The sequence below is a fragment of the Miscanthus floridulus genome, chromosome 18 (assembly GCF_019320115.1).
Source record: "Miscanthus floridulus cultivar M001 chromosome 18, ASM1932011v1, whole genome shotgun sequence".
NCBI lineage: Eukaryota > Viridiplantae > Streptophyta > Magnoliopsida > Poales > Poaceae > Miscanthus > Miscanthus floridulus.
In genome coordinates, this window is record NC_089597.1 from 95,590,008 (window position 1) to 95,615,021 (window position 25,014).

The 25,014-nt window shown below is 47.9% G+C and overlaps 2 protein-coding genes across 2 annotated transcripts in view; one reads left to right on the forward strand and one right to left on the reverse strand.

The window, feature by feature from the left end:
* The window catches only part of LOC136521088 (DNA mismatch repair protein MSH4-like), a 43,991-nt gene that overhangs the window by 12,978 nt on the left and 5,999 nt on the right, over window positions 1-25,014 (forward strand). Inside the window, exons 6-16 of the mRNA XM_066514805.1 lie at window positions 7,042-7,088; window positions 7,251-7,358; window positions 7,566-7,641; window positions 13,028-13,100; window positions 13,199-13,344; window positions 13,451-13,536; window positions 14,082-14,221; window positions 14,287-14,424; window positions 14,504-14,554; window positions 14,880-14,943; window positions 15,681-15,971. Of these exons, the coding sequence (XP_066370902.1) occupies window positions 7,042-7,088; window positions 7,251-7,358; window positions 7,566-7,641; window positions 13,028-13,100; window positions 13,199-13,344; window positions 13,451-13,536; window positions 14,082-14,221; window positions 14,287-14,402 (792 nt within the window). The 3' untranslated portion in view covers window positions 14,403-14,424; window positions 14,504-14,554; window positions 14,880-14,943; window positions 15,681-15,971. The remainder of the gene's footprint in view (window positions 1-7,041; window positions 7,089-7,250; window positions 7,359-7,565; window positions 7,642-13,027; window positions 13,101-13,198; window positions 13,345-13,450; window positions 13,537-14,081; window positions 14,222-14,286; window positions 14,425-14,503; window positions 14,555-14,879; window positions 14,944-15,680; window positions 15,972-25,014) is intronic.
* LOC136521125 (zinc finger BED domain-containing protein RICESLEEPER 2-like) lies at window positions 9,055-11,621 on the reverse strand. Its single transcript, XM_066514830.1, has 2 exons — window positions 11,563-11,621; window positions 9,055-11,425 (listed from the first exon to the last, which is right to left on the reverse strand). The coding sequence occupies exon 2, from the start codon at window positions 11,383-11,385 to the stop codon at window positions 9,055-9,057; it is 2,331 nt and encodes a 776-aa protein (XP_066370927.1). The 5' UTR covers window positions 11,386-11,425; window positions 11,563-11,621.

Sequence of the window (25,014 nt, forward strand, 5' to 3'; positions counted from 1 at the left end):
GCGTGGTCGCTGTCGCTGTACCCGACGAAGTGTGCCGCCCCAGGGCACCTCGGGTAGTAGAGGCCGTGGTCGAGAGTCCCCGCAACATAGCGGATGATCCTCTTCACAGCCTGCTGGTGCTCCGTCGTCGGTCGCTGCATGAACCGACTAACGTAGCCGACGGAGAATGCCAAGTCCGGCCGTGTGTGGGCGAGGTAGCGAAGGCTCCCCACAAGACGCCGGTACTGCGTAGCGTCCACCTCCTCCGTCGTGCTGTCGCGGCTCAGCTTCAGCCTCTCCTCCATCGGAGTGAGAGCTGGGTTGCAGTCGGTGAGCCCAGCTAGCTCAACGACGCGCTTGGCGTAGGCGGTCTGTCGAAGCGTGATCCCAGAGTCATCCTGGTGTACCTCGATTCCCAGGTAGAAGGAGAGAGGCCCCAGGTCACTCATCTGAAAGGTGGCCTTCATCTCTTCCTTGAATGCCGCCACCTCCGCATCCTTGGTGCCGGTGATCACCAAGTCGTCGACGTAGACACCCACCAACAGGGCATTACCTCCATTGCCCCGTCGGTAGATGGCCGCCTCGTGCGGGCTTTGCTCGAAGCCCATCCCCTTTAGCGTGGAATCCAGCTTGGCATTCCACGCCCTCGGTGCCTGCCGCAAGCCATAGAGGGCCTTGCGCAGGCGGAGCACCTTGCCCTCCTTGCCGGGGATCGCAAATCCCGGCGGCTGGTGCACGTAGACCTCCTCCTTCAAGTCGCCGTTAAGGAACGCCGACTTGACGTCCATGTGATGAACACGCCAGCCCTCCTGGGCAGCTAGCGCAAGGAGGAGTCGCACGGACTCCATCCGTGCCACAGGGGCAAAGGCGTCGTCGAAGTCGACCCCCTCCTGCTGCACGAAACCTCGTGCCACCAAGCGAGCCTTGTGCTTGACGATGGCACCGGCTTCATCCCTCTTCAGCTTGTACACCCACTTAAGGGTGATCGCGCGATGACCACGAGGAAGGTCAGCAAGCTCCCAGGTGCGGTTCTTCTCAACCGCATCCATCTCCAACTGCATCGCGGCGCGCCATGCCGCGTGTCTCTCGGCCTCTGCGAACGACCGAGGCTCGCCGTCGTCACACGCAAGGTGCAACTGCGCCTCCAGGTCCTCCAGGTCATGAGGCACCAGTCCCGGCACCAACTGGTCGCCGAGAAGGTTCTCCATCGTACGGTACCGCAACGGCTCGCCGTCGTGGTACGCGTCGATGCGCTCCTCGTCGTGAGAGAGCGGAGTAGCGAGCTCAACCGGGCTATGCTCGACACGAGCTGGTGTTGGAGTAGACGTGCCCGGAGAGGTGCCTGTCGGTGTTGGAGTGCGTGGCGTTGCCGGCTGTGGTGAAGCCGGCGAAGAACTCATCGCAGCCGAGGTCCTGGCTGGAGAGCGTGGAGCTGTCGGAGTAGCAGGCGCCGGGGTCGGTGGAGGCTCGGGGACTGGGGTAGACGCGCTCGCCGAAGAAGAGCTGCCTACTCCCCCAGCTCCCTCGAAGTGGACGTACTCGACAGTGAAGTCGTCGTAAGTCGGAGCCGAGCCATCGTCCACCGCCTTGTCCCACGCCCATCCTCGCCCTTCGTCGAACACAACGTCGCGCGCCGTGCGCACACGCTGTGTCTTCGGGTCGAGGATGCGGTAGGCCTTCGAGCCCTCCGCGTAGCCGATGAACACTCCCGGAGTGCTCCTGTCGTCGAGCTTGCTGATGTGGCCAAGCTCCTTGGCGAACGCGAGGCAGCCGAAGACCCGCAAGTGGGAGACCGCCGGCTTGCGCCCATGCCAAGCCTCGTACGGCGTCCTGCCGTCGAGCGCCTTGGTAGGCGAGCGGTTGAGGATGTAGACGGCCGTCACCACCGCCTCTCCCCAGAAGACAGCCGGCATCCCCCTCTGCTTGAGGAGGGCCCGAGCCATCCCCACAACCGTCTGGTTGCGCCGCTCGACGACGCCGTTCTGTTGCGGGCTGTACGGCGCGGAGTAGTGGCGCTGAATGCCCTCGTCAGCGCAGTACGACGCGAATTCAGCCGCCGTGAATTCGCCGCCGTTGTCGGTGCGCAGCACGCGCAGCTTGCGGCCGCACTCCGCCTCCGCAGAAGCCTGTGCGCGTCTGATGGCGTCCGCAGCCTCTCCCTTGCTGCCGAGGACCATCACCCACATGTAGCGGGAGAGGTCGTCGACGAGCAGCAGGAAGTAGCGTCGTCCTCCCGGTGTGGCCGGTGTCACCGGGCCACACAAGTCCCCGTGCACGAGCTCGAGCCTCTCCTTGGCTCGAAAGCTCGCCTGCTGGGGAAAGGGGAGTCGCCTTTGCTTCGTCAACACGCAGACGTCGCAGAGCTGCTCCACATGGTCGAGGCACGGCAGGCCTCGCACCATCTCCGTGGCACTGAGCCGCTTCAGGGCCTCAAAGTGAAGGTGCCCGAAACGCTCGTGCCACTGCCACGCCTCGTCGTCCCGACGAGCAGCGAGACAGAGGGGTTGTGCCACCTGCACGTTAAGGACGTAGAGTCGATTTGCGCTTCTGGATACCTTGGCAAGAAGGCGACGACGACGATCCCAAATCCTCATGACTCCGTCCTCAACCACCACGCGCGAACCGTTCTCATCCAGCTGTCCCAAGCTGATGATGGAGTTCCTCAACGCGGGGATGTAGTAGACTCCGGTGAGCAGCCTGTGCTCACCAGACACGGCGGTGAAGATGATGGAGCCGACGCCCTTGATCTCCACGCCAGAGGCATCCCCAAACTTGACGGAGCCTCGGACGCTAGAGTCAAGCTCGGTGAAGAACTCCCGTCGACCGGTCATGTGATGGGTGGCGCCGGTATCGAGGCACCACCCGTCAGTCTTGTCGTTGCCGGAGCTGTCGCCGAGGAGGGCGTGTGCTTTTGGCTTGTCAAGGTGGAGGAGAGCCGCTGCGGCCGGTGCCGCTGGAGGTAGCTCGATGCTGGCATGTGCCATGAACAGAGCCGGCTCCTCCTCCTCCGCCTGTGCGACGTGGGCCTGGCCGCGTCGTGGCTGTCGACAGTCCTTGGCCCAATGGCCAAGCTGGCCGCAGTTGCGGCAGGCGTCGTCTCGTGCCGGCTTGTGCCTGCCGGCGGCGCCGCCCTGGGCGCCTCCGCGGGCATCACCCTCGGCACGTCCTCGCGCCCCGGCCTGGGCGTCTCTGCGCGCCTTGCGTGGCTTGCCACGCTTGCGGCCGCCTGTCGCGGAAGAAGGCTCCCCCTTCCTCCGGTCACCCTGGCTGGCAAGCCACTGCTCCCGAGTGAGAAGGAGCTTCCCGCCAGTGGTGATGGGCCCTGAGAGGGACTGTGGCTCATCACTATCGACGACCTTGAGGCGACCTATCGCCTCCCTCGATCGACATCGTGGAGAGATCCAGCAACGACTCGATCGAGCGAGCCATCTGCTTGTACTTCTCGGGGACGCAGCGGAAGAGCTTTTCGACAGCTCTCTCCTCGCCGTAGGTGTCGTCGCCGAACTGCACCATCTTCTGCAACAGAGTGTTGAGACGGAGAGCAAAGTCATCAACGTCCTCACCTGGCTTGAAAGCCAGGTTCTCCCACTCCTTGCGAAGTGCCTGCAGTGTGGACTTGCGGGCGCGGTCGCTGCCGATGCGTGCCGCAGCGATGGCGTCCCAAGCCTCCTTGGCAGTCCGCTTGCTGGTAAGCGAGAACTGCATCTCGGGCGGGACTGCAGCGATGAGAGCATCCAGCGCCCGTCGATCTAGGTCGTAGTCGACGTCGCCGTACCGGACTGCCTCCCACATGTGCCGCACCTGGAGCTTTACCCTCATCACCGCAGCCCACTCGACGTAGTTGGTCTTGGTGAGGGTAGGCCACCCACCGCCGGGACCGACGTCCCTGACAACAGCCTGGAGCCCGTGGTAACCACGGTACCGATCCGGGGAGAGAGAGCCACGCTGCCTATGAAGGCCGCGCTCTCCATCGACCCGTCGGTACCGATCCGGGGAGAGAGAGCCACGCTGCCTGTGAAGGCCGCGCTCTCCATCGACCCGTCCGCCACCGTTGCCGTGCGCACCTCCTCCAGGAGCGCCGCCGCCGTGCGCGCCTCCTCCAGGAGCGCCACCGGCGCGTCCGCGCCTGTCTGGGCTGCCGCCGCGCTCGTGGGCCGTGCGCGGCTGCCCCAGGAGCGCCACCGCCGTGCGCGCCTCCTCCAGGAGCGCCGCCAGCGCGTCCGCGCCTGTCTGCGGCTGCCGCCACGCTCGTGGACGTGCGCGGCTGTCCACTGCGCCGCCCGCGCTCGCGCTGCCTCCCTCTCTAGCAGCTCGAGGTCCGCGTCGGCGGTGTCCGTCAGCGGAAATGGAGCTGCCGATGCTGCCGCGCAGAGCCTCGCACCTCCGCCGCCGCCGCACGCGCTGCATTCGCCGCCGCCGCTGCTTCCGCCTCCGCTCTGGCTGCTGCCAGCTCCGCCGCTGCTAGCCTCGACGCCCTTGCCGCCGCCGCAGCGGGTCTCTGCCGCCGCTCGCTCGCGTTCCTCTGCCGCGGCAAGTTCGGCCTCCTGCCGACGCCGCGTGCTCGAGGCGACCGAGCGCTGAGACTGCCCTGCGGACATGACGCGCTACCGGGGGGCTGCTGCGTGGGGAGAGGGCTGCTTCAGACGAGCTGGGAGAGGAGTGAACAGGAGCGGCCGGAGGAGCTGCTGCTGCTAACAGCTGGGGCTGTTGTGGGGCTGGGAGAGAAGATGAGCAAGAGATGCTCAGGCTACAGGATAATACGGCTCTGATACCACTTGTTAGTCGCTGAATTCTCACTCTTGGTAGTAGGAGAATTCTTACTCTCATCGAGAGAGGATGACACTAGGAGTTGGGGCAATTTTCTTGTCTATTTCTCACACAAGCTCACACAAATGCCATGCCAACCCAAGGGGTTGGGGTTACATATTTATAGGCTGCTAGCCAGCCAAGCATATGCTAAGATGCTAGTCTAAGATGCTAATATGCTGTCCTAGCTAAGATGCTGTCCTCTAGTCTAAGATGCTGTCCTCTAAGATGCTGTCCTCTAGTCTAAGATGCTGTCCTAAAAACAGAAAAACAGCCACAAGGACCATGACCATGTGAGCATCATAGCCCCACAAAGACCAGCCACACATGAGACTTATCCATCAGGTTGATCGCTTCTCCAAGTATGCACATTTCATCGCCCTTGGCCACCCCTACAGCGCCACCTCTGTTGCCCAGGCGTTCTTCGACCAGATTGTGCGGCTCCACGGGCTGCCATGCTCCATCGTCAGCGACAGGGACCCGGTCTTTACCAGCGCCTTCTGGACCGAGCTCTTTTGCCTGTCTGGCGTCACGCTGCGCCTCAGCTCTGCCTTCAACCCCCAAACTGATGGTTAGTTAGAGGTCACCAACCGTATTTTCGGCGTCTACCTTCGCTGCCTCGCCGGCGATCGTCCGCGGAGCTGGCTGCGGTGGCTGCCCTGGGCAGAGTTCTGCTATAATTCATCCTTCCAGACAGCATTGAGGGCAACTCCGTTTGAAGTGGTGTATGGTTGACCACCGCCCACCCTGGCTTCGTATCAGCCAGGTCTCTCAAAGGTGGCTGCACTGGACAAGCAACTGGCGGCCAGGGATGAGTTCCTGGCTGCTGTCCGGGAACGGCTCCTCCAAGCCCAGAGTATCATGAAGCAGAGCCATGACTCGGCACACCGGGATGTGTCTTTCAGTGTGGGCGACTGGGTGTGGCTCCGCCTTCACCAGCGCGCTGCGACAGCTATCAGATCCAGCCAGAATGCCAAGCTCGCGCCCCGCTACTTCGGCCCCTTCCAGGTGCTCGAGCGCATTGGCTCGATGGCCTACCGCCTCTAGCTCCTTGCTAAGGCACGCATCCACAATGTGTTCCATGTGGTGTTCCTGAAGAAGTTCCATGGCAACACTCCTGCAGACATTGTTCCACTACCTACAGTTGTCCATGGCCATGCTGTTCCTGAGCCCAGTCACATTGCCCGTGCTCGTCTCAACCATGGTGTGTGGGAAGTTTTGGTGCAATGGCTCGGTCGAAGTCCAGCTGATTCAACCTGGGAGCTGCTGGAAGATTTCAAGGCCACCTATCCCAAATTCCAGCTCGAGGACGAGCTGTTTCGAAAGGAGGGTGGAAGTGTTGTAGACGCTTTCATTGGGAAGCAATACAGCAGGAAGAAGAAGAAGGCGCCAGCCTCTAGTGGCTAGTTTTAGTCCATAGTTATATTTTCCTATAAGTTAGGATCTGGGAGCCAGTTTGTTAGTGAGTTTGTTAGTGTCCAGCCGGCCATTGGGAGATATAACAAAGGGCTGGCTGATTAGGGGAGTTAAGAAGAAATAGAGCCATCTCGTTCGGAGCCTCCCAGGGAGGGCGAACCTGCTCTACCGCTGCTGATTATCTCTAGATTTAGCCATTGCAATTATCTCCAGTTCATCAATAAAGTTCAACCAGATTACTAGCTCTATCACGGTTGCTATTGGCAACAGATTGTTAATTATGTGTATCTTTTATGATGTATCAATTCCTAACAATTATTCTAGTGATTGCTGATGCATTACATTCTGTATGCATTGGGATTTTGATGTTTGCTTCAGACAGCCCCTCTCTTTGGTAGTTAGCTTAGTGATAGTGTTTGGTCGCCTTTTGTCCTTGTCAGGCGCGAATGTTATTTGTGTGGGGTTGTGTGTGGTGTGTGTTGTAGGGCTCTAACCCCTTTCTTTCTTCTTAATATAATGATGCGCAGCTCTCCTGTGTTTTCGAAAAAAAGCAATTTTTTTAGAAAAAATAAGCAGGCATATTATTTTGTTACTTCAATGCCCTTCATTATTTTGTTTCCAAGACTTAGAAGCAGAATACGACATGATTCACTGAATCTAAACCATTCAAAACTGACATGCTCTCAAAAATTTATTTGTTTCCTACAACTTTTGGTGTGCCCATTAAATCATGTGTCCTACTACTAAACTAGGAAACTGGGAGTTTGGAAGTTGTTGTTCTCCCTTTTCTATCTATTAGAACCATATTCGTCATTATTGAAAATCTCTCTTTATTGTCAGGTTACATTCAATGGGTCATTTGACCATATGAGTATCGACTCAACTAGGTAATTCTTTTGGGATAATGCACCTTTGAGTCAAATAAAGTTGTATCAATGCTGTTTTGCTCAATCTCCCGCACCAAATGACTGAATGAGAAAGAATAAGATATACTCAAAAACTTGTGCATGGACCTGAATTGCCTTAATTGTTTTATATGCACTCAACAGCGTTCAAACATTGGAAATTATTGATCCTCTCCATACTGAACTATGGGGCACTAGCAACAAAAAGAAAAGCCTCTTTCAGATGCTGAAGACTACAAAGACTACAGGAGGGTATGCCTTCAGACTACCAATTACTCCCTCTTACACTTGTTGACACTTGATAGTTTTCTAGTAGGGTCAATCATGCTAATTTTCAATTTAGAACTACTTTTATCTTGTGTACTCTAGAAATCATTCTAGTGTAAGCTATTCACCAATCATTTTTTTATTTTACTTGTACATTTGAGAGCATGAAGCTCTTTGACGTGCTTATTCCAGGGCTAGATTGCTGAGAGCAAACTTATTACAACCATTAAAAGATATTCAGACCATCAATGCTCGTCTAGACTGCTTGGTAAGTAGATTTAAGATGTATTTATGGAAGAATACCTGTGGCTTATTTATGGTTCATCATTGCTTAACATTTAACGAAGTATAGTAAAAGCTTCTGATTTGTATGTTGTTAAGTTAATGTTGGAATATGTATCACGTGCTTGGTCCCATACTTCCATTGGCTTTACTTGTGGCGCTGTGTTCTTTTTTCCCCTGAGAATACGCAGGAGACCTGTGTATCTTTTCATTAGGAAGAAAATAGTTTACTGTTTATAACATGGGCCAAAATGGTGCACGCATGCTTGAGCCTAGTACTGTGATTACTGTCTAGAATATGTAACCCCTGCAGCCAATCGATCGGTCATCCCAGCCCGGCGAGACGCTTAGCTCTTGACTGAATCCATAGGTCGGCTTCTTTGAAAATCATCTGAATGCAGCATTGTTTCTGAGGGCTAAATTGAATTGTCAAACGGATGTCTGAATGCAGTTTAGACGTTTCAGATTGCTTAAGTCTGAAGCATATTGGTTTCCCCTTTTTCTTAAGCTTTGTTTCTAAACAATTGTCAGAAATACTCTCTTGTCGTGTAAGCATAATTCAATACTGTCCCATTCCCATACATCTGCATTGGCTTGTAGCTAAAGTTTTTGAGTCTTGATGTGAATAGCAATGAATTTTGGGTATGTCAGAGTTCATTTACCTATAGATGGCCATCGGGCCGTGCCGGCCCGGCCCGTTGGCCCGGCGTGCCGTGCCGGCACGGCACGGAATCGTGCCTCGACGGGCCGTCGTGCCGGCCGTGCCGTGCCTAGGCCGTGCTCGTGCCTGGCCAACGGCCCATGGCACGGCCCGTGGGCTGTTTTGCCGTGCCGTGCCGCCCGGTGGGCACGGCCATTTTCACCGGGCCGTGCCGGCCCATGGCCCATGCACACTTCACAGTTCACACAATCACACAGGCACACAGTGACACAGCACACAGATGACAGATCATATGATGATGAACTTATATTCAGAATGAGCTGTTTTGTGCAATGCTGCCTCATTAAAAACCTTTAGGTAAAACTCACCTTTGTGAGAAACCCTAGAAAGGAAAAAAGAGTGCAGCCAGCTCTAAATGTCAAGGTCTTATAGTTCTATCCTATTAGGATAGCCAACATCAGTGGCAAAGTCATTGTGACTTAGTGAGTTCACAGATCACAGCAACAGGAAGCCAGGAACAGCAAAAGTTCTATCCTATTACAACATCAGGTCATCAGTGGCAACTAGCAAAGTTCTTCCTTCATTGATCATAGTGACTCACTACAGTACACCAAAAGTTCCTGCAAGCAAAGCAATGTTAGTACCAGCAGTACTTGAATGTAAAGAAAAGATGCAAAATGGAACTTGAATAGTTGAATGTTGAGTGACTACCTCTCATCTTCTCTTCTTCTTCTTCTTCTATCCACCAGCAGCACCAGCACCAGCACCAGCAGTACCGCCGCTGCCGCTGACACTGCCGGAGCCGCTGCCTTCGCCTTGTTCATCGAGGAAGAGGTTCTTGAATGCCTCCTCAAGGTCCAGGTCCTCAGGTGTATGCTGTTCTCTTCTTGCACCTTGCTCCCAGTCCTTGATGCAGGTGAGCATCTCAACATGCTCAGGCAACAAGCGCCGCCGCCGATCTTCGAGTATCCTAGATGTACAGCTGAAACAGGACTCGGAAGAGACAGTAGACACAGGGACAGACATAATATCTCTAGCCATAATAGACAGGATTGGATAAGTTAGCTTGTGGTCACGCCACCAGAGGAGTATGTCAAAGGATTCCTCATAACATGTGACAGGGTCACTGTCCAAGTATGCTTTGAGCTCACTAACAACAGATGGAGTATGAGCTGAGGGGGAAGAAGAGACAGGGGAATCACCAGGACCTCCAAAGATCCTTCCCCATGCTTGTTTTGTCTTACCAGTATGAGCTGAAGGGATTGAAACCCTCTGAGACCTCACTGCACCAAATTTCTGTTCATAATTGCCAAACAATTTATACAATTCATCTTTTACATCAGCATAGTATGAACTATAAATACATCCAGTTGCCTTAGCAAGCAATTCAAGCACATTAAAGAACCCTTTCATCTTAGCTCTAGGATCAAGAATGAATGCATATGAATAAATGAGTGGAATTTTCTCCCAATATTTAAGGAATTTAAGCTTCATAGGAGTAGCAATCATTCTAAAATTAGCATCTCTTTCAGCATTTTGCAAATGTTCAACCATGTCAAGCATATGGTGCAAAACAAGTGGAGTTGTGGGATAATAAACCCCAGACAGCACAACAGTAGAGTTATAGAAGAGTTCTAGGAATATCATTATTTGTTCAGCAACATGCCAATGCTGTGCAGTCAATAAAGTAGAACCATAATTAGAGGTAATAAACACATCAAAGACTTCTTTGTATGGCAGCAAATGTTTAAGCATCAAAAAAGTAGAATTCCATCTAACATCCATGTCCAAGCCAAACTTCCTAGGTCTAAGACCCTGAGCCTTGCAGTAGTTTTTAAACAATGCAATTCTTTGATTAGAGGAATTTAAAAAACTTATTGCAGTTCTGAAATCTTCAGTATAAGGTTTCAACCTCTTCATGCCAGATTTAACAATAAGATTGATGATATGGCATGCACAACGCTGATGCACAAGCAAGTACTGCACCTTGTTAGGATCAGTGGGGGTAGGTGCAGGATAAGAACCCAAATAACCAAAGAACATAGGCTGCAAAATCTCATATGCCCTAGAATTAGCAGAAGCATTGTCTAGAGACACAGAAAATACCTTGTCTATCAAACCAAACTCCTCAACCACACTAGCAATCCTATCAGCAATGTTATCACCAGAATGTGAAACATCAATCAGCCTTAAACCAATTACTTTTTTCTGTAACTCCCAATCAGCACTAACATAATGAGCAACCACAGATATATAATCCTCTTTAGCATTACCAGACCAAATATCAGATGTCAAAGAAACAGAAGATGCAGTAGGCAACACAGATTTCATAAGCATATCACGTTGTTCATCAAACAGTTTAGACATATCTCTAGTGGTGGTCTGCCTAGAAACCTTTTGGAACAGAGGATTATGAGCACGCTTAATGTAATCCTCCCAAGCATCAGTCTCACCTATCCCTAAAGGAAGGTCTAGCCTAGCAATCAAACGGCACAACTCAGTGTGAGCAATCAAAGGATCATACACCCAATTGTTCAAACCATCAGGATTCAGAGCAAGCTTAGACTGGACAAGACTAGCCTGATCACGTTTTTTCATACAAGAATTCATGTGCCGTCTCAAATGGCCAGTGCCAGCGGCCGATCTAGCAGTGTATCGCGCATGACAATGTTTACAGATGGCACGTACTCGAATTCCCTTCTCCTTAATCTCATGGAAGTAATCCCAAACAGCAGAAACTTTCTTACCAGAGGAGGTACCATGAGTGTCAGTGGATACCTCAACTCCACCATCGTCGTCGTCGCCATCGACATCGATGGGCTGGTTGCCGTCACCGAGGTCGATGCCGAACAGACCGGCTGCATCATCACGTATGTCGTCGTCGTCCTCGACTTCCAGCAGGTCATCCGCGTACGGCGCCTGGTCCTCGCCGTCGCCGAGGGGATGCTGATTCTCCCCCCGCGTTGCGAGGCCAGAACCGCCCGCGGACGAGCCGGACAGCCGTGCCCGACCTCGACCTCCAGCAGCACCAGCACCGCCCCTCAACGGGCGCTTGGGCGGCCTGGCCATGTCTACTCCAGAGGAGGAAGACGCGGCGTCAGGCGCCAACCTGCACGCAAGAAGAAGTTAGAAGAAGAAGAAGTGAAGAACTGAAGAAGAAGAAGAAGTGAGAAGAAGACGAAGAAGAAGTGAGAAGAAGAAGAACAGATGACAGATCTAGGGTTAGGGTTAGGGAAGAAGTCCAACCTGTGTACCCGGAGCCCGGTGCCGGTGATGAAGAGGCCAGCCAAGCAGCGGATGAGACAGACAGACACGGATTAGAATCGACGGCGAGAAGAAGAAGAAGTGAAGAACTGAAGAAGAAGAAGTGAGAAGAAGACGAAGAAGTGAGAAGAAGAAGAACAGATGACAGATCTAGGGTTAGGGTTAGGGAAGAAGTCCAACGGTCCAACCTGTGTACCCGGAGCCCGGTGCCGGTGATGAAGAGGCCAGCCAAGCAGCGGATGAGACAGACAGACACGGATTAGAATCGACGGCGAGGTGGTGGAGGATGAGGGACTGCCATGAACACTCACATGGTTCACCGAGAGGGGAGTGAGGGACTGAGAGTAGAGGAAAAGGAGGGAGGAGGAGACGGCGGGGAAGCAGGGACCAGGGAGGAGCGCCGGCGCGGTCACCGCTCACCGGTGACGGGGAGGACGGACGAACGTCGGCGTCGGCGGCGGTGGATCTGGATCTGGATCGAGAATGGGAGAGCGGAGCGACTGAGCGAGAGGCCGAGAGCGAGAGACTGAGAGAGCCGCGGTGGGGGAGAGGAAGAGCCGAAGAGGATTAGGTTAGGGTTTGGGAGGGGGATGCGCCGCGGCCGGCCGGACGCGGACGGCTTATATACGACGAGGGGAGAGGCTAAGAGGGGTGCGTGGGGTGGGCCGGCGGCCTGCCTTCGTGGGCCGTTTCTCCCCGACTGGGCCGCCACCGGGCCGCATCATGCACCGGGCAGTGCCCGTGCCGTGCCACGGGCCAGGCCGGCGGCCCAGGCACGGCCCGGTGTCTCGGGCCGGGCCGGCACGGGCACGGCGGCCACCGGGCCGGGCCGGGCTCGGGCCGGGCCAAAACAACGGGCCACGGGCCGGGCCGGCGGGCCGCGGGCTGCATGGCCAAATATACATTTACCTATGGCTTTGATAAGCGAATACTAAAAAAACTCAGACCCCTAGGGGTAAGACCTCCCCCGAGGCATTGACTGAAAGGTAGAAGATTCTCTTCTGCAGGGTCAAGAAAAGGCCATAAACCACGGCTAGTTATTGCTTAGCATTTAGCAAGATAGATGCACAGCTGCCCCTAAATAAGCAGCATGCTGAAAGTCCAACTAAGAAACTCTACCTCTAAGCATCTAACAGGCTAGCCATTGAACAAAGCTAATCTGCATGCGGCTACTAGTTAACTAATTTATGCATCTAGAAGTTATAGACTGCAATGTGTTAACTGCTACACACACCACGGTCTGCTGCTGTTAGGTCTTGCCATTGCTGCTCCCTGGCCATGCCGCCGCCGCTGCACAGGCCCAAGCCCATAACAATGATTGTGCAAATAAATTGAAATCTGGGATCTCATAAGTATTCTCTTATCATTTATGTTAAGACCCAGAAGCAGACAATGATATGTTACACTAGCACCATGTTTCCTGATCTAAAATATCAATTGTTTCCAGGATGAGCTAATGAGCAATGAGGAGCTGTTTTTTGGTTTGACTCAAGGTCTACGGAAATTTCCAAAAGAATCAGGTAATAAAGTGCTCTCTGGTTATCCTGCTCTGTAAATAAATACGACTCTTAGTTCTCACTGACAGAAAAAATTCTGTACTATTGTTGCTGTACATTAGATAAGGTTCTCTGTCATTTCTGCTTCAAGCCCAAAAAGGTTACATATGAGGTATTGAAGCCTGCCAATGGTAGAAAGAGCCAGATGTTGATTTCTGATATTATTGTTCTTAAAACTGCTCTGGACGCCATACCATTCTTATCCAAGGTCTGATAAACCATTTCATTTTCCTTCTGTAAAAAGAAATGCACATCATCACTGGAATTGTAACTACTTATCAATGTGTTTAATGTGTACTCTTTCCATCATCCAGGTTTTGAAGGGGGCAAAAAGTTTTCTTCTTCACAACATTTATCAGACTGTATGTGAAAACCCCAAGTATGCGAATATGAGAAAGAGGTAGTTTTATGACCTGCTTCAAAGAGAAAGTTATATGATCTTTTCAATCCACGGAATATGTAGCGACTATCATCCAGTAGCACCATGATAAGTAAATTACACGATAAGAATTCGGTTCCCTTCAGAATTTCACAAATCCTTTTCTGTAACTTTACACTTGAAAACAGATTTGGAGTTTTAATAGTGAATAACGAATAAATAATTTTCACTAATATATCTTGCTATATTTCCTCCAAGTATTAATGATTAAAGCAAGAGCTCTTCTGGATTAAACTAAATTTCGAAACAAGATATTTACCAGTTTGTTCCAAATTCTGCTTGTAGTTCTACTGTTTCACATTGCAGAAGCAGTTATGTTTTTAGTCAACCATAATGATTACATATTGCATCCTTAGATCAGGTTCGTCTAAGATTTCTAGTTCTTGGCCAGAATGTGAGTATTTCAGTGTTCGCTGACCACAGTTATATTCCTTGGTATTGCTTATAATTATTGCTACACAGTCATGTACATATTAATGTTCTTATGTTTCCTTTTGTGGTCCTAGAATTGGAGATGTCATTGACGAGGATGTGGTTCATTCAAGGGCTCCATTTGTAGCCTGCACTCAGGAATGTTTTGCTGTTAAGGCAGGAATTGATGGGCTGCTTGATGTTGCTCGTCGATCTTTCTGTGATACCAGTGAAGGTAATGCTTCTTATGTACATCATTCTAATTCATATTATTCACATTCTTAACAAATTGTGTTGCAGCCATACATAACCTCACCAAAAAGTACAGGGAAGAATATAATATGCCAAATTTGAAGATGCCCTATAATATTAGGCAAGGATTTTACTTTATTATACCAAAAGGACATCACCAATAGGCTTCCTAATAAATTTATCCAGGTAATATGAACATGATCTTCCAAAATCAGCTTGTTAGCTGTAATATGCTAACCAGTATTTCTGAATTCTTGATGATTAGGTTGTTAGACATGGGAAGAATATCCATTGCTCAAGTTTGGAGCTTGCTTCAGTAAGTTTAACTTCCCTGCATTATTCTTAGACATCTTAATATTGACCACAAAAGTTTTTCTGCTGACTCTCAAATTTCCAGTGTGATAAATGTTAGTCAAGAGTCCATGACTACCCCCGCTACCCCCGTATACTTTATCCATTTCCCTTACATTGTTCTGTAACTGAGAATGTGCTTGTTGGCTATATAGCTTTGGGATCACTACTACTTTTTTTTTTCTTTCAAAAGCTACACTTCCCTTTTATTAATTGGCACATAACCCTGGCAAGCACAATTCTATTGCAAGATAGCTTTATGATCAAGTACTTTCTATCCAATTTTGCAGCTGAATGTTAGGAACAAGTTGGCTGCTGCTGAGTGCTTCTCGCGCACGGAATTTTGTTTGGAAGGTTTCTGTAGCAATTAAGCACTGATATTTTATTTCATTTAGTTCTTGATCTTAGTCATCTGTAGTGTTCTGTTACTTTTTTTTGGTTGACTTTAAAAACACAAGGATCAAGCAGTTCTTCAACTTACTTAAAACTTAGTTTTTTTCTGAGGAAATAAAATTATAAGCTTCTACTTACTGCTATATAACATGTTCCATTTTTTTTTCTGGAACGCACAGGTGTGTATCAGTGCATTAATAGAAGAGAGTTACAACATACACACCCCAATGAAAAAACAATTACATTAGCGCCTATCCAAATGAGTAAGAGAACGACCTGACCTAGAAACTTAGCTACCCAGGCCCCAGGGTAAAGCAGTTAAGGAAGAAGAGCCCCTTAGCTCCTGCCATACCCCAGAGCTGTGATTCTTCCCCAGTGATAGATAAGACTGTAAATAAGTTCGGAGTAGCACCATTAAACACATTTATTTCTGTGTTTCGACAAAATCCATGCACCCAATATGATGAGCGAGTTTAGGCCCTATTCCATATATTGCTATTGCAGAGAGCCATAGAGATCTTATATTTGTTGTCATCCTCCAAGCAAACGGCAGCAGTTAACCATTACTGAAGAGTGCATGCCATCATTCTGAATTTGTGTTTCTGTTCCCATGCTTCCAATTTAGGAGTGATACCTTTAGTCAGCAATTTGGTAATAAGATTACATAAACCATATGTCTATACCTTTCAGCATTGCAGATCATGCCAACGAACAGCTTGTAGTCCCATTGGCGACTCCGCCCCGGGCTGGGAGTCTCCCGTCTTCGGAAGCCCGAGCTGCCTTCCTCAACGGCCTTGCTCGGTGTACAGATGCCCTGCTCCCGATGCCGGTAATCAACAAGCGAAGATACAAGTCCCAGTTGTCTGGGGCCACACCGCGTCGTAGTCGTCGGCTTGCTGGGGCTGCTGTGGAATTTCCTCTGAATGACCTGGGCGGGAGGACAAAGAAGAAGGCAATGCGATCTCTGGGCATCCTTGATGAAAATAAAGGTATTGACCAACAGGTTCTAGATGATTATGCAAAATTATTTGGGCAACCCCTATCTGATTCACAGCTTCAAGCACTAGCTGCCTTGTTTTGTTGGTCCCTGCCTGATGAACTTGGGCAGGGGGAGGAATTGGAAATGTTGAGTTAATTGTCTGATGCATGGGTGGTCGCCTTTGATCATGCATTTATAGATCCTGAAAAAATTCTAATTTGGAATGTTAGGGGATTAAATTCTATCCCCAGGCAAGACTCTGTATGCTCTATTGTGGACTCAACTCGGTCGGACATTTTGTGTATTCAGGAAACCAAAATCACAGCGGAGGATTCTTGGTTGCTTGGAGACGACATATTGGTTTTTCCGTAGCTCAACGGGTTGACAATCATAGTGTAACAGTTCAGTTCTCCCCAGAAAATGGGCAGTCTTGGTGGTTGACTTGTGTTTATGGACCTTAAGGTAATGAGGACAAAATTCAGTTTCTTCAGGAATTACGGGATATTCGTGCAGCATGCCCGGGACCATGGATGGTGGCTGGGGATTTCAATCTAATTTACAGGGATGAAGACAAGAATAATACCAATTATAACAGGGCAATGATGGGTCGTTTTAGGAGGTTTATCAATGATTTGGCTCTTAAAGAGATACCGTTGCATGGTCGCAAGTACACAAGGTCAAACCAGCAAAACTCTCCTACCCTGGTGAAACTGGATCGAGTGTTATGTTCAGTTGATTGGGAGGAGAAATTTCCCAACTTCTTGCTTCTAAGTTTGGCTTCAGATGATTCTAATCATTACCCTCTCTTGCTAGGTCTCCAAGATAATAAACCAGGACGACCTAGATTTCACTTTGAATCCTTTTGGACTAAACTCGATGGTTTTCAGGAGGCTGTTGCTTCAGCTTGGACTTCAGTCCCTGCTGGTCCATACCCTTTTTTAACTCTGAACAAGAAGTTCAAAGCTGTTACCAAGGGCCTGCAGAGTTGGAGTGACAAGGCGATGGGACAGGTGAAAGGTCCTAATGGCTAGAGGGGGGTGAATAGCCTAATAAAATTCTACAACAACACTTAACAAAGTAGATAGACAATTATGAGGCGAAGCAAGTGTTGCACTAGCCTACTCAAAATGCAAGCCACCTACCACAATTCTAGTTTAGATAGTGTCTATTCACACAATAGCTATGACACTACTCTATGTTAGTGTGTTCTCAAAGGCTAACTAAAGAGCCACACCAACCAAGCAAGCAAGCTCTCATAATTAGCTACACTAAAGAGCTTGACAACTAGTATGCGGTACTATAAAGAGAGTGATCAAGAAGGTTATACCGCCGTGTAGATGAAGGAACCAATCGATCACAAGGATGAATAACAATGAAGACCAATCACCTCGGAATCAATGATGAACACAATGATTTTTACCGAGGTTCACTTGCTTGCTGGCAAGCTAGTCCTCGTTGTGGCGATTCACTCACTTAGAGGTTCACGCGCTAATTGGCTTCACACGCCAAACTCTCAATAGGGTGCCGCACAACCAACACAAGATGAGGATCACACAAGCCACGAGCAATCCACTAGATTACCTTTTGACTTTCCGCCGAGGAAAGGTCAAGAACCCCTCACAATCACCACGATCGGAGTCAGAGACAATCACCACCCTCTGCTCGACGATCCTCGCTGCTCCAAGCCGTCTAGGTGGCGGCAACCACCAAGAGTAACAAGCGAAACCCGCAGCGAAACACGAACACCAAGTGCCTCTAGATGCAAACACTCAAGCAATGCACTTGGATTCTCTTCCAATCTCACAAAATGATGAATTAATGATGGAGATGAGTGGGAGGGCTTTGGCTAAGCTCACAAGGTTGCTATGTCAATGCAAATGGCTAAGAGTGTGAGCTTCAACCAGCCATGGGGATTAAATACAAGCCCCCATGAAATAGAGCCGTTGTACTCCTTCACTGGGCACAACACGGGCTGACCGAACGCTCCGGTCATGTTGACCGGACGCTCGACCTCAGCATCCGGTCACCCAATGACAGCCACGTGTCCCGACTCCAACGGTCACTTTAGTTGACCGGACACTGCGCACAATACTAACCGGACGCTGAGCCACCAGTGTCTGGTCATTTCCAGTAAGGTTCCAGAAACGCCTTTTGCCCAACGGACGCGTCCGGTCAAACATGACCAGACCCCGCCTGCGGCCGGTCAAAAACCCTAGCATCTGAGCGCTGTCCGACAATAGGACCGAACACACTTCGCCAGCGTCCGGTTAGTCCATGACCCAGCGTCCGGTCGATTGACCGACACTGGCGTCTACGCTGCCACACTTGACCGGACGCACCGGTCCTTCTGAGACCGGCGTCCGGTCACTTAGTGACCAGCAAGACTAACTCCTTTTCACCTCTAACTTCTTCACCCTTGCTCAAATGTGCCAACCACCAAGTGTATCACCTTGTGCACATGTGTTAGCATATTTTCACAAATATTTTCAAGTGTATTAGCATTCCACTAGACCCTAAATGCATATGTAATGAGTTAGAGCATCTAGTGGCACTTTGATAACCGCATTTCGATACGAGTTTCACCCCTCTTAATAGTACGGCTATCAATCCTAAATGTGATCACACTCTCTAAGTGTCTTAATCATCAAAACAAAATAGCTCCTATGGTTTATACCTTTGCCTTGAGCTTTTTGTTTTTTTCTTTCTTCTTTCCAAGTCCAAGCACTTGATCATCATCATAGCATCATCATCATGTTATGATCTTCATTTGCTTCATCACTTGGAGTGTGCTACCTATCTCATGATCACTTGATAAACTAGGTTAGCTCTTAGGGTTTCATCAATTCATCAAAACTAAACTAGAGCTTTCAATCTTTTCCTTTTTGGTAATTGATGACAACCCTTATACAAAGATATGAAATAAAATTCAATTGAATCCATGTTGTTTGCCCAAGCATATTTACTATGTGTAAAAGGATATGGACAAGTTTCATGAGCCCCAAATGATAGCAATTGCTCCCCTTATATATGTGATAAGAGTTTGGATTGAAGCTTGCACATATGTTTAGATAGGAAAAATAGGACAATTTCTACCAAATGATGCTAAGGTACAAAAGATGGACCTTTGAAGTGTGATACCAATCAGAGTGCACCATTATACCGTCCTTAGCATCATGGTTAGCTTGATACCACTTATACACAAGCTTTGAAAAGACACCACTTGAAAATACTTGGAAATGAAATCATTAGATATCTTATGCATGCTAGTTTTTAATTTTATCATTCAACCCTACAACTAGCATACATCACACAAGCATAAATTTTGAAATTTAAAACTCATGCCATGCAAGCAAACATATGAAATGCACATTCAAATGCACCATACAAGTTCATGAGCTTACTCCCCCTACTTGTGTGCTCAAAATTTTAATTGATTCATTTCATTTGTCATATCTCTTCTCTTATGTCAAGTTCTCCCCCCATCGCTTGTATCTTTATTTCTCTTCTTCTTTGTGTTGTTTTTGTGCACTATCTCTCCCCCTTTGTCACTTATGTCTTTGTTTTACTTATATCTTTGTTTCTCTCCCTCTTTGTCATTAATGACCATAAAAGCTTGAAATATAGATAGTATCACTTGTAGGGTTGAGATTATCAATGTCAATCAATGGGGTGAGGATCATTTTTCCAAATTTGGTCTAATCTAGATCATTTACCAAAGATATTTAACTTGGTTTGATCCAAGGACAAGCTTCTTCACACCTCAAAATAAGGGTTATCTTGTACCATGTTGAGTTAAACACTTAAAGCTTATTTTCTAGATCAAACACTAGGTTTAAAAGCTCATAAACATGTCATATGCTATCACTAGATCAAGTCAAGCATAGAAGCAATAGTGATACCATATAGTCATCAAAATCATTTGATTTTCATGAATGAGCCTAATAAAATGGAGAGATGACTGGATGCACTAAACATGTCCTTAGCAAGGATGTATGCCATGCCAATCAACTTTTACCTTGAATAGCTCGAAGGAGGTGCATCAACATATATTTGAGAAATTCAATATGTTCAACTCATTACTTAGCTTGCAAAACCTTTTCTCATCCAATGACTTGGTGAATATGTCGGCAAGTTGATTTTCGGTGTCTACACTCTCAATGCAAATGTCCTATTTCTGTTGGTGATCTCTTATAAAATGGTGGCGGACATCAATGTGTTTTGTTCTTGTATGTTGAACCAGATTGTTGGTTAACTTTATTACACTCTCATTGTCACATAGCAATGACACTTTTTTGAACTTTATTCTAAAATCACTCAAAGTGGCATTCATCAAAAGTACTTGTGCACAACAACTATCGGCGGATATGTATTCGGTTTCGGTAGTTGATAATTCAACACTATTTTGCTTCTTTGATGATCATGAAACAAGTGATCTTCCCAACAATTGACATGTGCCCGAGGTGCTCTTCCTTTCAACCTTCTTGATCATGTCCTTGATATACTTGCCTTGACTCACAAATGTACCATTCTTTAATTGCTTGATTTGAAGACCAAGGAAGTAACTCAATTCTCCAATCATGGACATCTCAAACTCATTAGCCATCATCTTTCCAAACTCATCACAAAATTCTTGAATTGATGATCCAAATATGATGTCATCAACATAGATTTGCAATACAAATAGATCTTTTTCAATCTTCTTGATGAAAAGAGTGGTGTCAACCTTGCCCATGGTGAACCCTTTAGAGAGTAGGAAATCCCTCAATCTCTCATACCATGCTCTAGGTGCTTGCTTCAACCCATACAATGCCTTCTTCAACTTGTACACATGGTTAGGCTTCTTGTCATCTTCAAAACTGGGAGGTTGCTCAACATATACTTCTTCATTGATGTAGCCATTGAGAAATGCACTCTTAACATCCATTTGATATAGCTTAATGTTGTGGGCACAAGCATAGGCTAGCAAGATTCTAATTGCTTCCAATCTAGCAACCGGAGCATATTTTCCTCCAAAGTCAAGACCTTCAACTTGTGTATATCCTTGTGCTACTAATCTTGTTTTGTTCCTTACTACTATCCCATCTTGATCTTGCTTGTTTCTAAAGACCCATTTGGTTCCAATCACATTGTGTCCCTTTGGTCTCTCTACTAATTCCCATACTTGATTTCTTGTGAAGTTATTCAATTCTTCATGCATAGCATTCACCCAATCAACATCCTTCAATGTTTCATCTATCTTCTTTGGTTCAATGGATGACACAAATGAGAAGTGTTCACAAAATGATGCCAATTTTGATCTTGTTTGTACACCTCTTGAAATATCACCAATGATAGTGTCCAAAGGATAATCTCTTGCAACATTGGTTGGTTGGAGGATTGGAACTTGATTGCTTGCACTTGCTTGATCATTTGGTTGAGATGATGTACTAGTCACTTGATCCTGTTCATTATCATGAGAGCCACTTGCACTAACTTGATTTGTATCATCTTGCACATTTGCGTTAAAGAGCACTTGCACTTGATCATCTTCATCATCATTCACTTGCCTAGGCCTCAATTCATCAATATCCATGTTCTTCATGGCATTTGAAAGTTGAATGCCTTTAACATCTTCCAAGTTCTCATTCTCTACTTGCGAACCCTTGGTTTCATCAAATTCAACATCATGAACTTCCTCAAGAGTACCACTATCCAAATTCCAAACTCTATATGCTTTGCTTGTAGTGGAGTAACCAAGTAGGAATCCTTCATCACATTTCTTGTCAAACTTGCACAATCTAGTGCCTTTCTTCAAGATATAGCATTTGCAACCAAAGACCCAAAAATATGCAATGTTGGGCTTTCTACCATTCAAGAGCTCATATGGTGTCTTTTCTTTTAATCGGTGACAATAGAGGCGGTTGCTACAATAGCAAGCCATGTTGATACCTTCGGCCAAAAAAGATTGACTCATATTGTACTCACTAAGCATAGACCTTGCCATATCAATGAGTGTTCTATTCTTCCTCTCAACAAGGCCATTTGATTGAGGAGTGTACTTGGCCGAGAATTGATGTCTAATTCCAAATTCATCACACAACTCATCAATTCTAGTATTCTTGAACTCACTACCATTGTCACTTCTAGCTCTCTTGATGGTTGTTTCAAATTCATTATGAATGCCTTTGACAAATGATTTGAATGTTGCAAACACATCACTTTTGTCCACTAGAAAGAATACCCATGTATATCTAGTGTAGTCATCCACTATCACAAAGCCATATTTATTACCACCGATACTAGTGTATTGTGTTGGCCCAAACAAATCCATGTGCAATAACTCAAATGCTTTACTAGTGCTCATCATGCTTTTCTTAGGATGGGTGTTTCCAACTTGTTTTCTGGCTTTACAAGAGCTACAAAGCTTATCCTTTTTAAACACAACATCTTTCAAGCCTTTAACTAAGTCATGCTTAACCAATCTATTCAATTGTTTTATTCCAACATGACCAAGCCTTCTATGCCATAACCAACCCATGCTAGACTTAGTGAACAAGCATGTAGATAATCTAGCTTCACTAGCATTGAAATCAACCAAGTATAGATTCTCATATCTAAAGCCTTTGAAGATCAAGTTAGAGCCATCTACACTTATGATCTCTATATCATCTTTCTCAAATATGCATTTGAATCCAAGATCACACAATTGTGCCACAGATAGCAAATTGAAGTTCAAGCTCTCTACTATCAACACATTGGATATGCTCATGTCATTGGATATTGCAATCTTACCAAGCCCTTTGACTTTGTCTTTGCCATTGTCACCAAATGTGATACTATCATAACCATCTTTGCCATTGAAACCCGCAGCGAAACACGAACACCAAGTGACTTTAGATGCAAACACTCAAGCAATACACTTGGATTCTCTCCCAATCTCATAAAAATGATAAATCAATGATGGAGATGAGTAGGAGGGCTTTGGCTAAGCTCACAAGGTTGCTATGTCAATGCAAATGGCCAAGAGTGTGAGCTTCAACCGGCCATGAGGCTTAAATAGAAGCCCCCATGAAATAGAGCCGTTATACCCCTTCACTGGGCACAACACGGGCTGACCGGACGCTCCGGTCATGTTGACTGGACGCTCGACCTCAGCATCTGGTCGCCCAATGACAGCCACGTGTCCCGACTCCAACGGTCACTTTAGTTGACCGGACACTGCGCACAATACTGACCGGACGCTGAGCCACTAGCGTCTGGTCGTTTCCAATAAGGTTCCAGAAACGCCTTTTGCCCAACGGACGCGTCCGGTCAAACATGATTTTGATACTACTTGAAAGGTCCTAATGGCTAGATGGGGGTGAACAGCCTATTAAAAATTTCTACAACAACACTTAGCAAACCGGTTAGACAAATATGAGGCGAAGCGAGTGTTGCGCTAGCCTACTAAAAATCAAGCCACCGACCACAATTCTAATTTTTATAGTCTCTATCCACACAATGACTATGTTACTACACTAAATGTGCTCTCAAAAACTAACTAAAGAGACACACTAACCAAACTAACAAGCTCTCACGACTAGCTACACTAAAGAGTTTGACAATTGGTTTGTGGTGATGTAGAGACAAAGAGAGGAAGATGGTTATACCGCCAAGTCGAGCACTGAACCAATCAATCACAAGAATAAATACCAATGAAGACCAATCACCTCAGAATCAAATAATGACACAACGATTTTTTATCGAGGTTCACTTCCTTGCCGGCAAGCTAGTCCCCGTTGTGGCGATTCACTCACTTGGAGGTTTATGCAATAATTAGCATCACACGCCAAACCCTCAATAGGGTGCCGCACAACCAACACAAGATGAGGATCACACAAGCCACGAGCAATCCACTAGAGTACCTTTTGGCTCTCCGCTGGGGAAATGTCAAGAACCCATCACAATCACCATGATCAGAGCCGGAGACAATCACCAACCTCCACTCGACGATCCTCATGGCTCCAAGCCATCTAGGTGGCGGCAACCACCAAGAGTAACAAGTGAATCCTGCAGTGAAACACGAACACCAAGTGCCTCTAGATGCAAACACTCAAGCAATGCACTTGGATTCTCTTCCAATCTCACAAAATGATGAATCAGTGATGGAGATGAGTGGGAGGGCTTTGGCTAAGCTCACAAGGTTGCTATGTCAATGCAAATGGCCAAGAGTGTGAGCTTCAACCGGCCATGGGGCTTAAATAGAAGCCCCCACGAAATAGAGCCGTTGTACCCCTTTACTGGGCACAACACGGGCTGACCGAACGCTCCGGTCATGTTGACCGGACGCACGACCTCAGCGTCCGGTCACCCAATGACAGCCACGTGTCCCGACTCCAACGGTCACTTTAGTTGACCGGACACTGCGCACAATACTGATCGGACGCTGAGCCATCAGTGTCCGGTCATTTTCAGTAAGGTTCCAGAAACGCCTTTTTCCCAACGGACGCGTCTGGTCAAACATGACCAGACCCCGCCTGCGTCCGGTCAAAAACCCTAGCATCTGAGCGTTGTCCGACAATAGGACCGGACACACCTCGTCAGCGTCCGGTCAGTCCATGACCCAGCGTCCGGTCGATTGACCGACACTGGCGTCTACGCTGCCACACTTGACCGGACGCGCCGGTCCTTCTGAGACCAGCGTCCGATCACTTAGTGACCAGCAAGACTAACTTCTTTTCACCTCTAACTTTTTCACCCTTGCTCAAATATGCCAACCACCAAGTGTATCACCTTGTGCACATGTGTTAGCATATTTTCACAAACATTTTCAAGTGTGTTAGCATTCCACTAGATCCTAAATGCATATGCAATGAGTTAGAGCATCTAGTGGCACTTTGATAACCGCATTTCGATACGAGTTTCACCCCTCCTAATAGTACGGCTATCAATCCTAAATGTGATCACACTCTCTAAGTGTCTTGATCACCAAAATAAAATAGCTCCTATGGTTTATATCTTTGCCTTGAGCTTTTTGTTTTTTTTTTCTTTTTTCTTTCCAAGTCCAAGCACTTGATCATCATCATGGCATCATC

Coding starts and splice junctions, on each gene's coding strand:
- LOC136521125 (XM_066514830.1), bottom strand. CDS start 11,385: ATGGCCAGGCCGCCCAAGCGCCCGTTGAGGGGCGGTGCTGGTGCTGCT.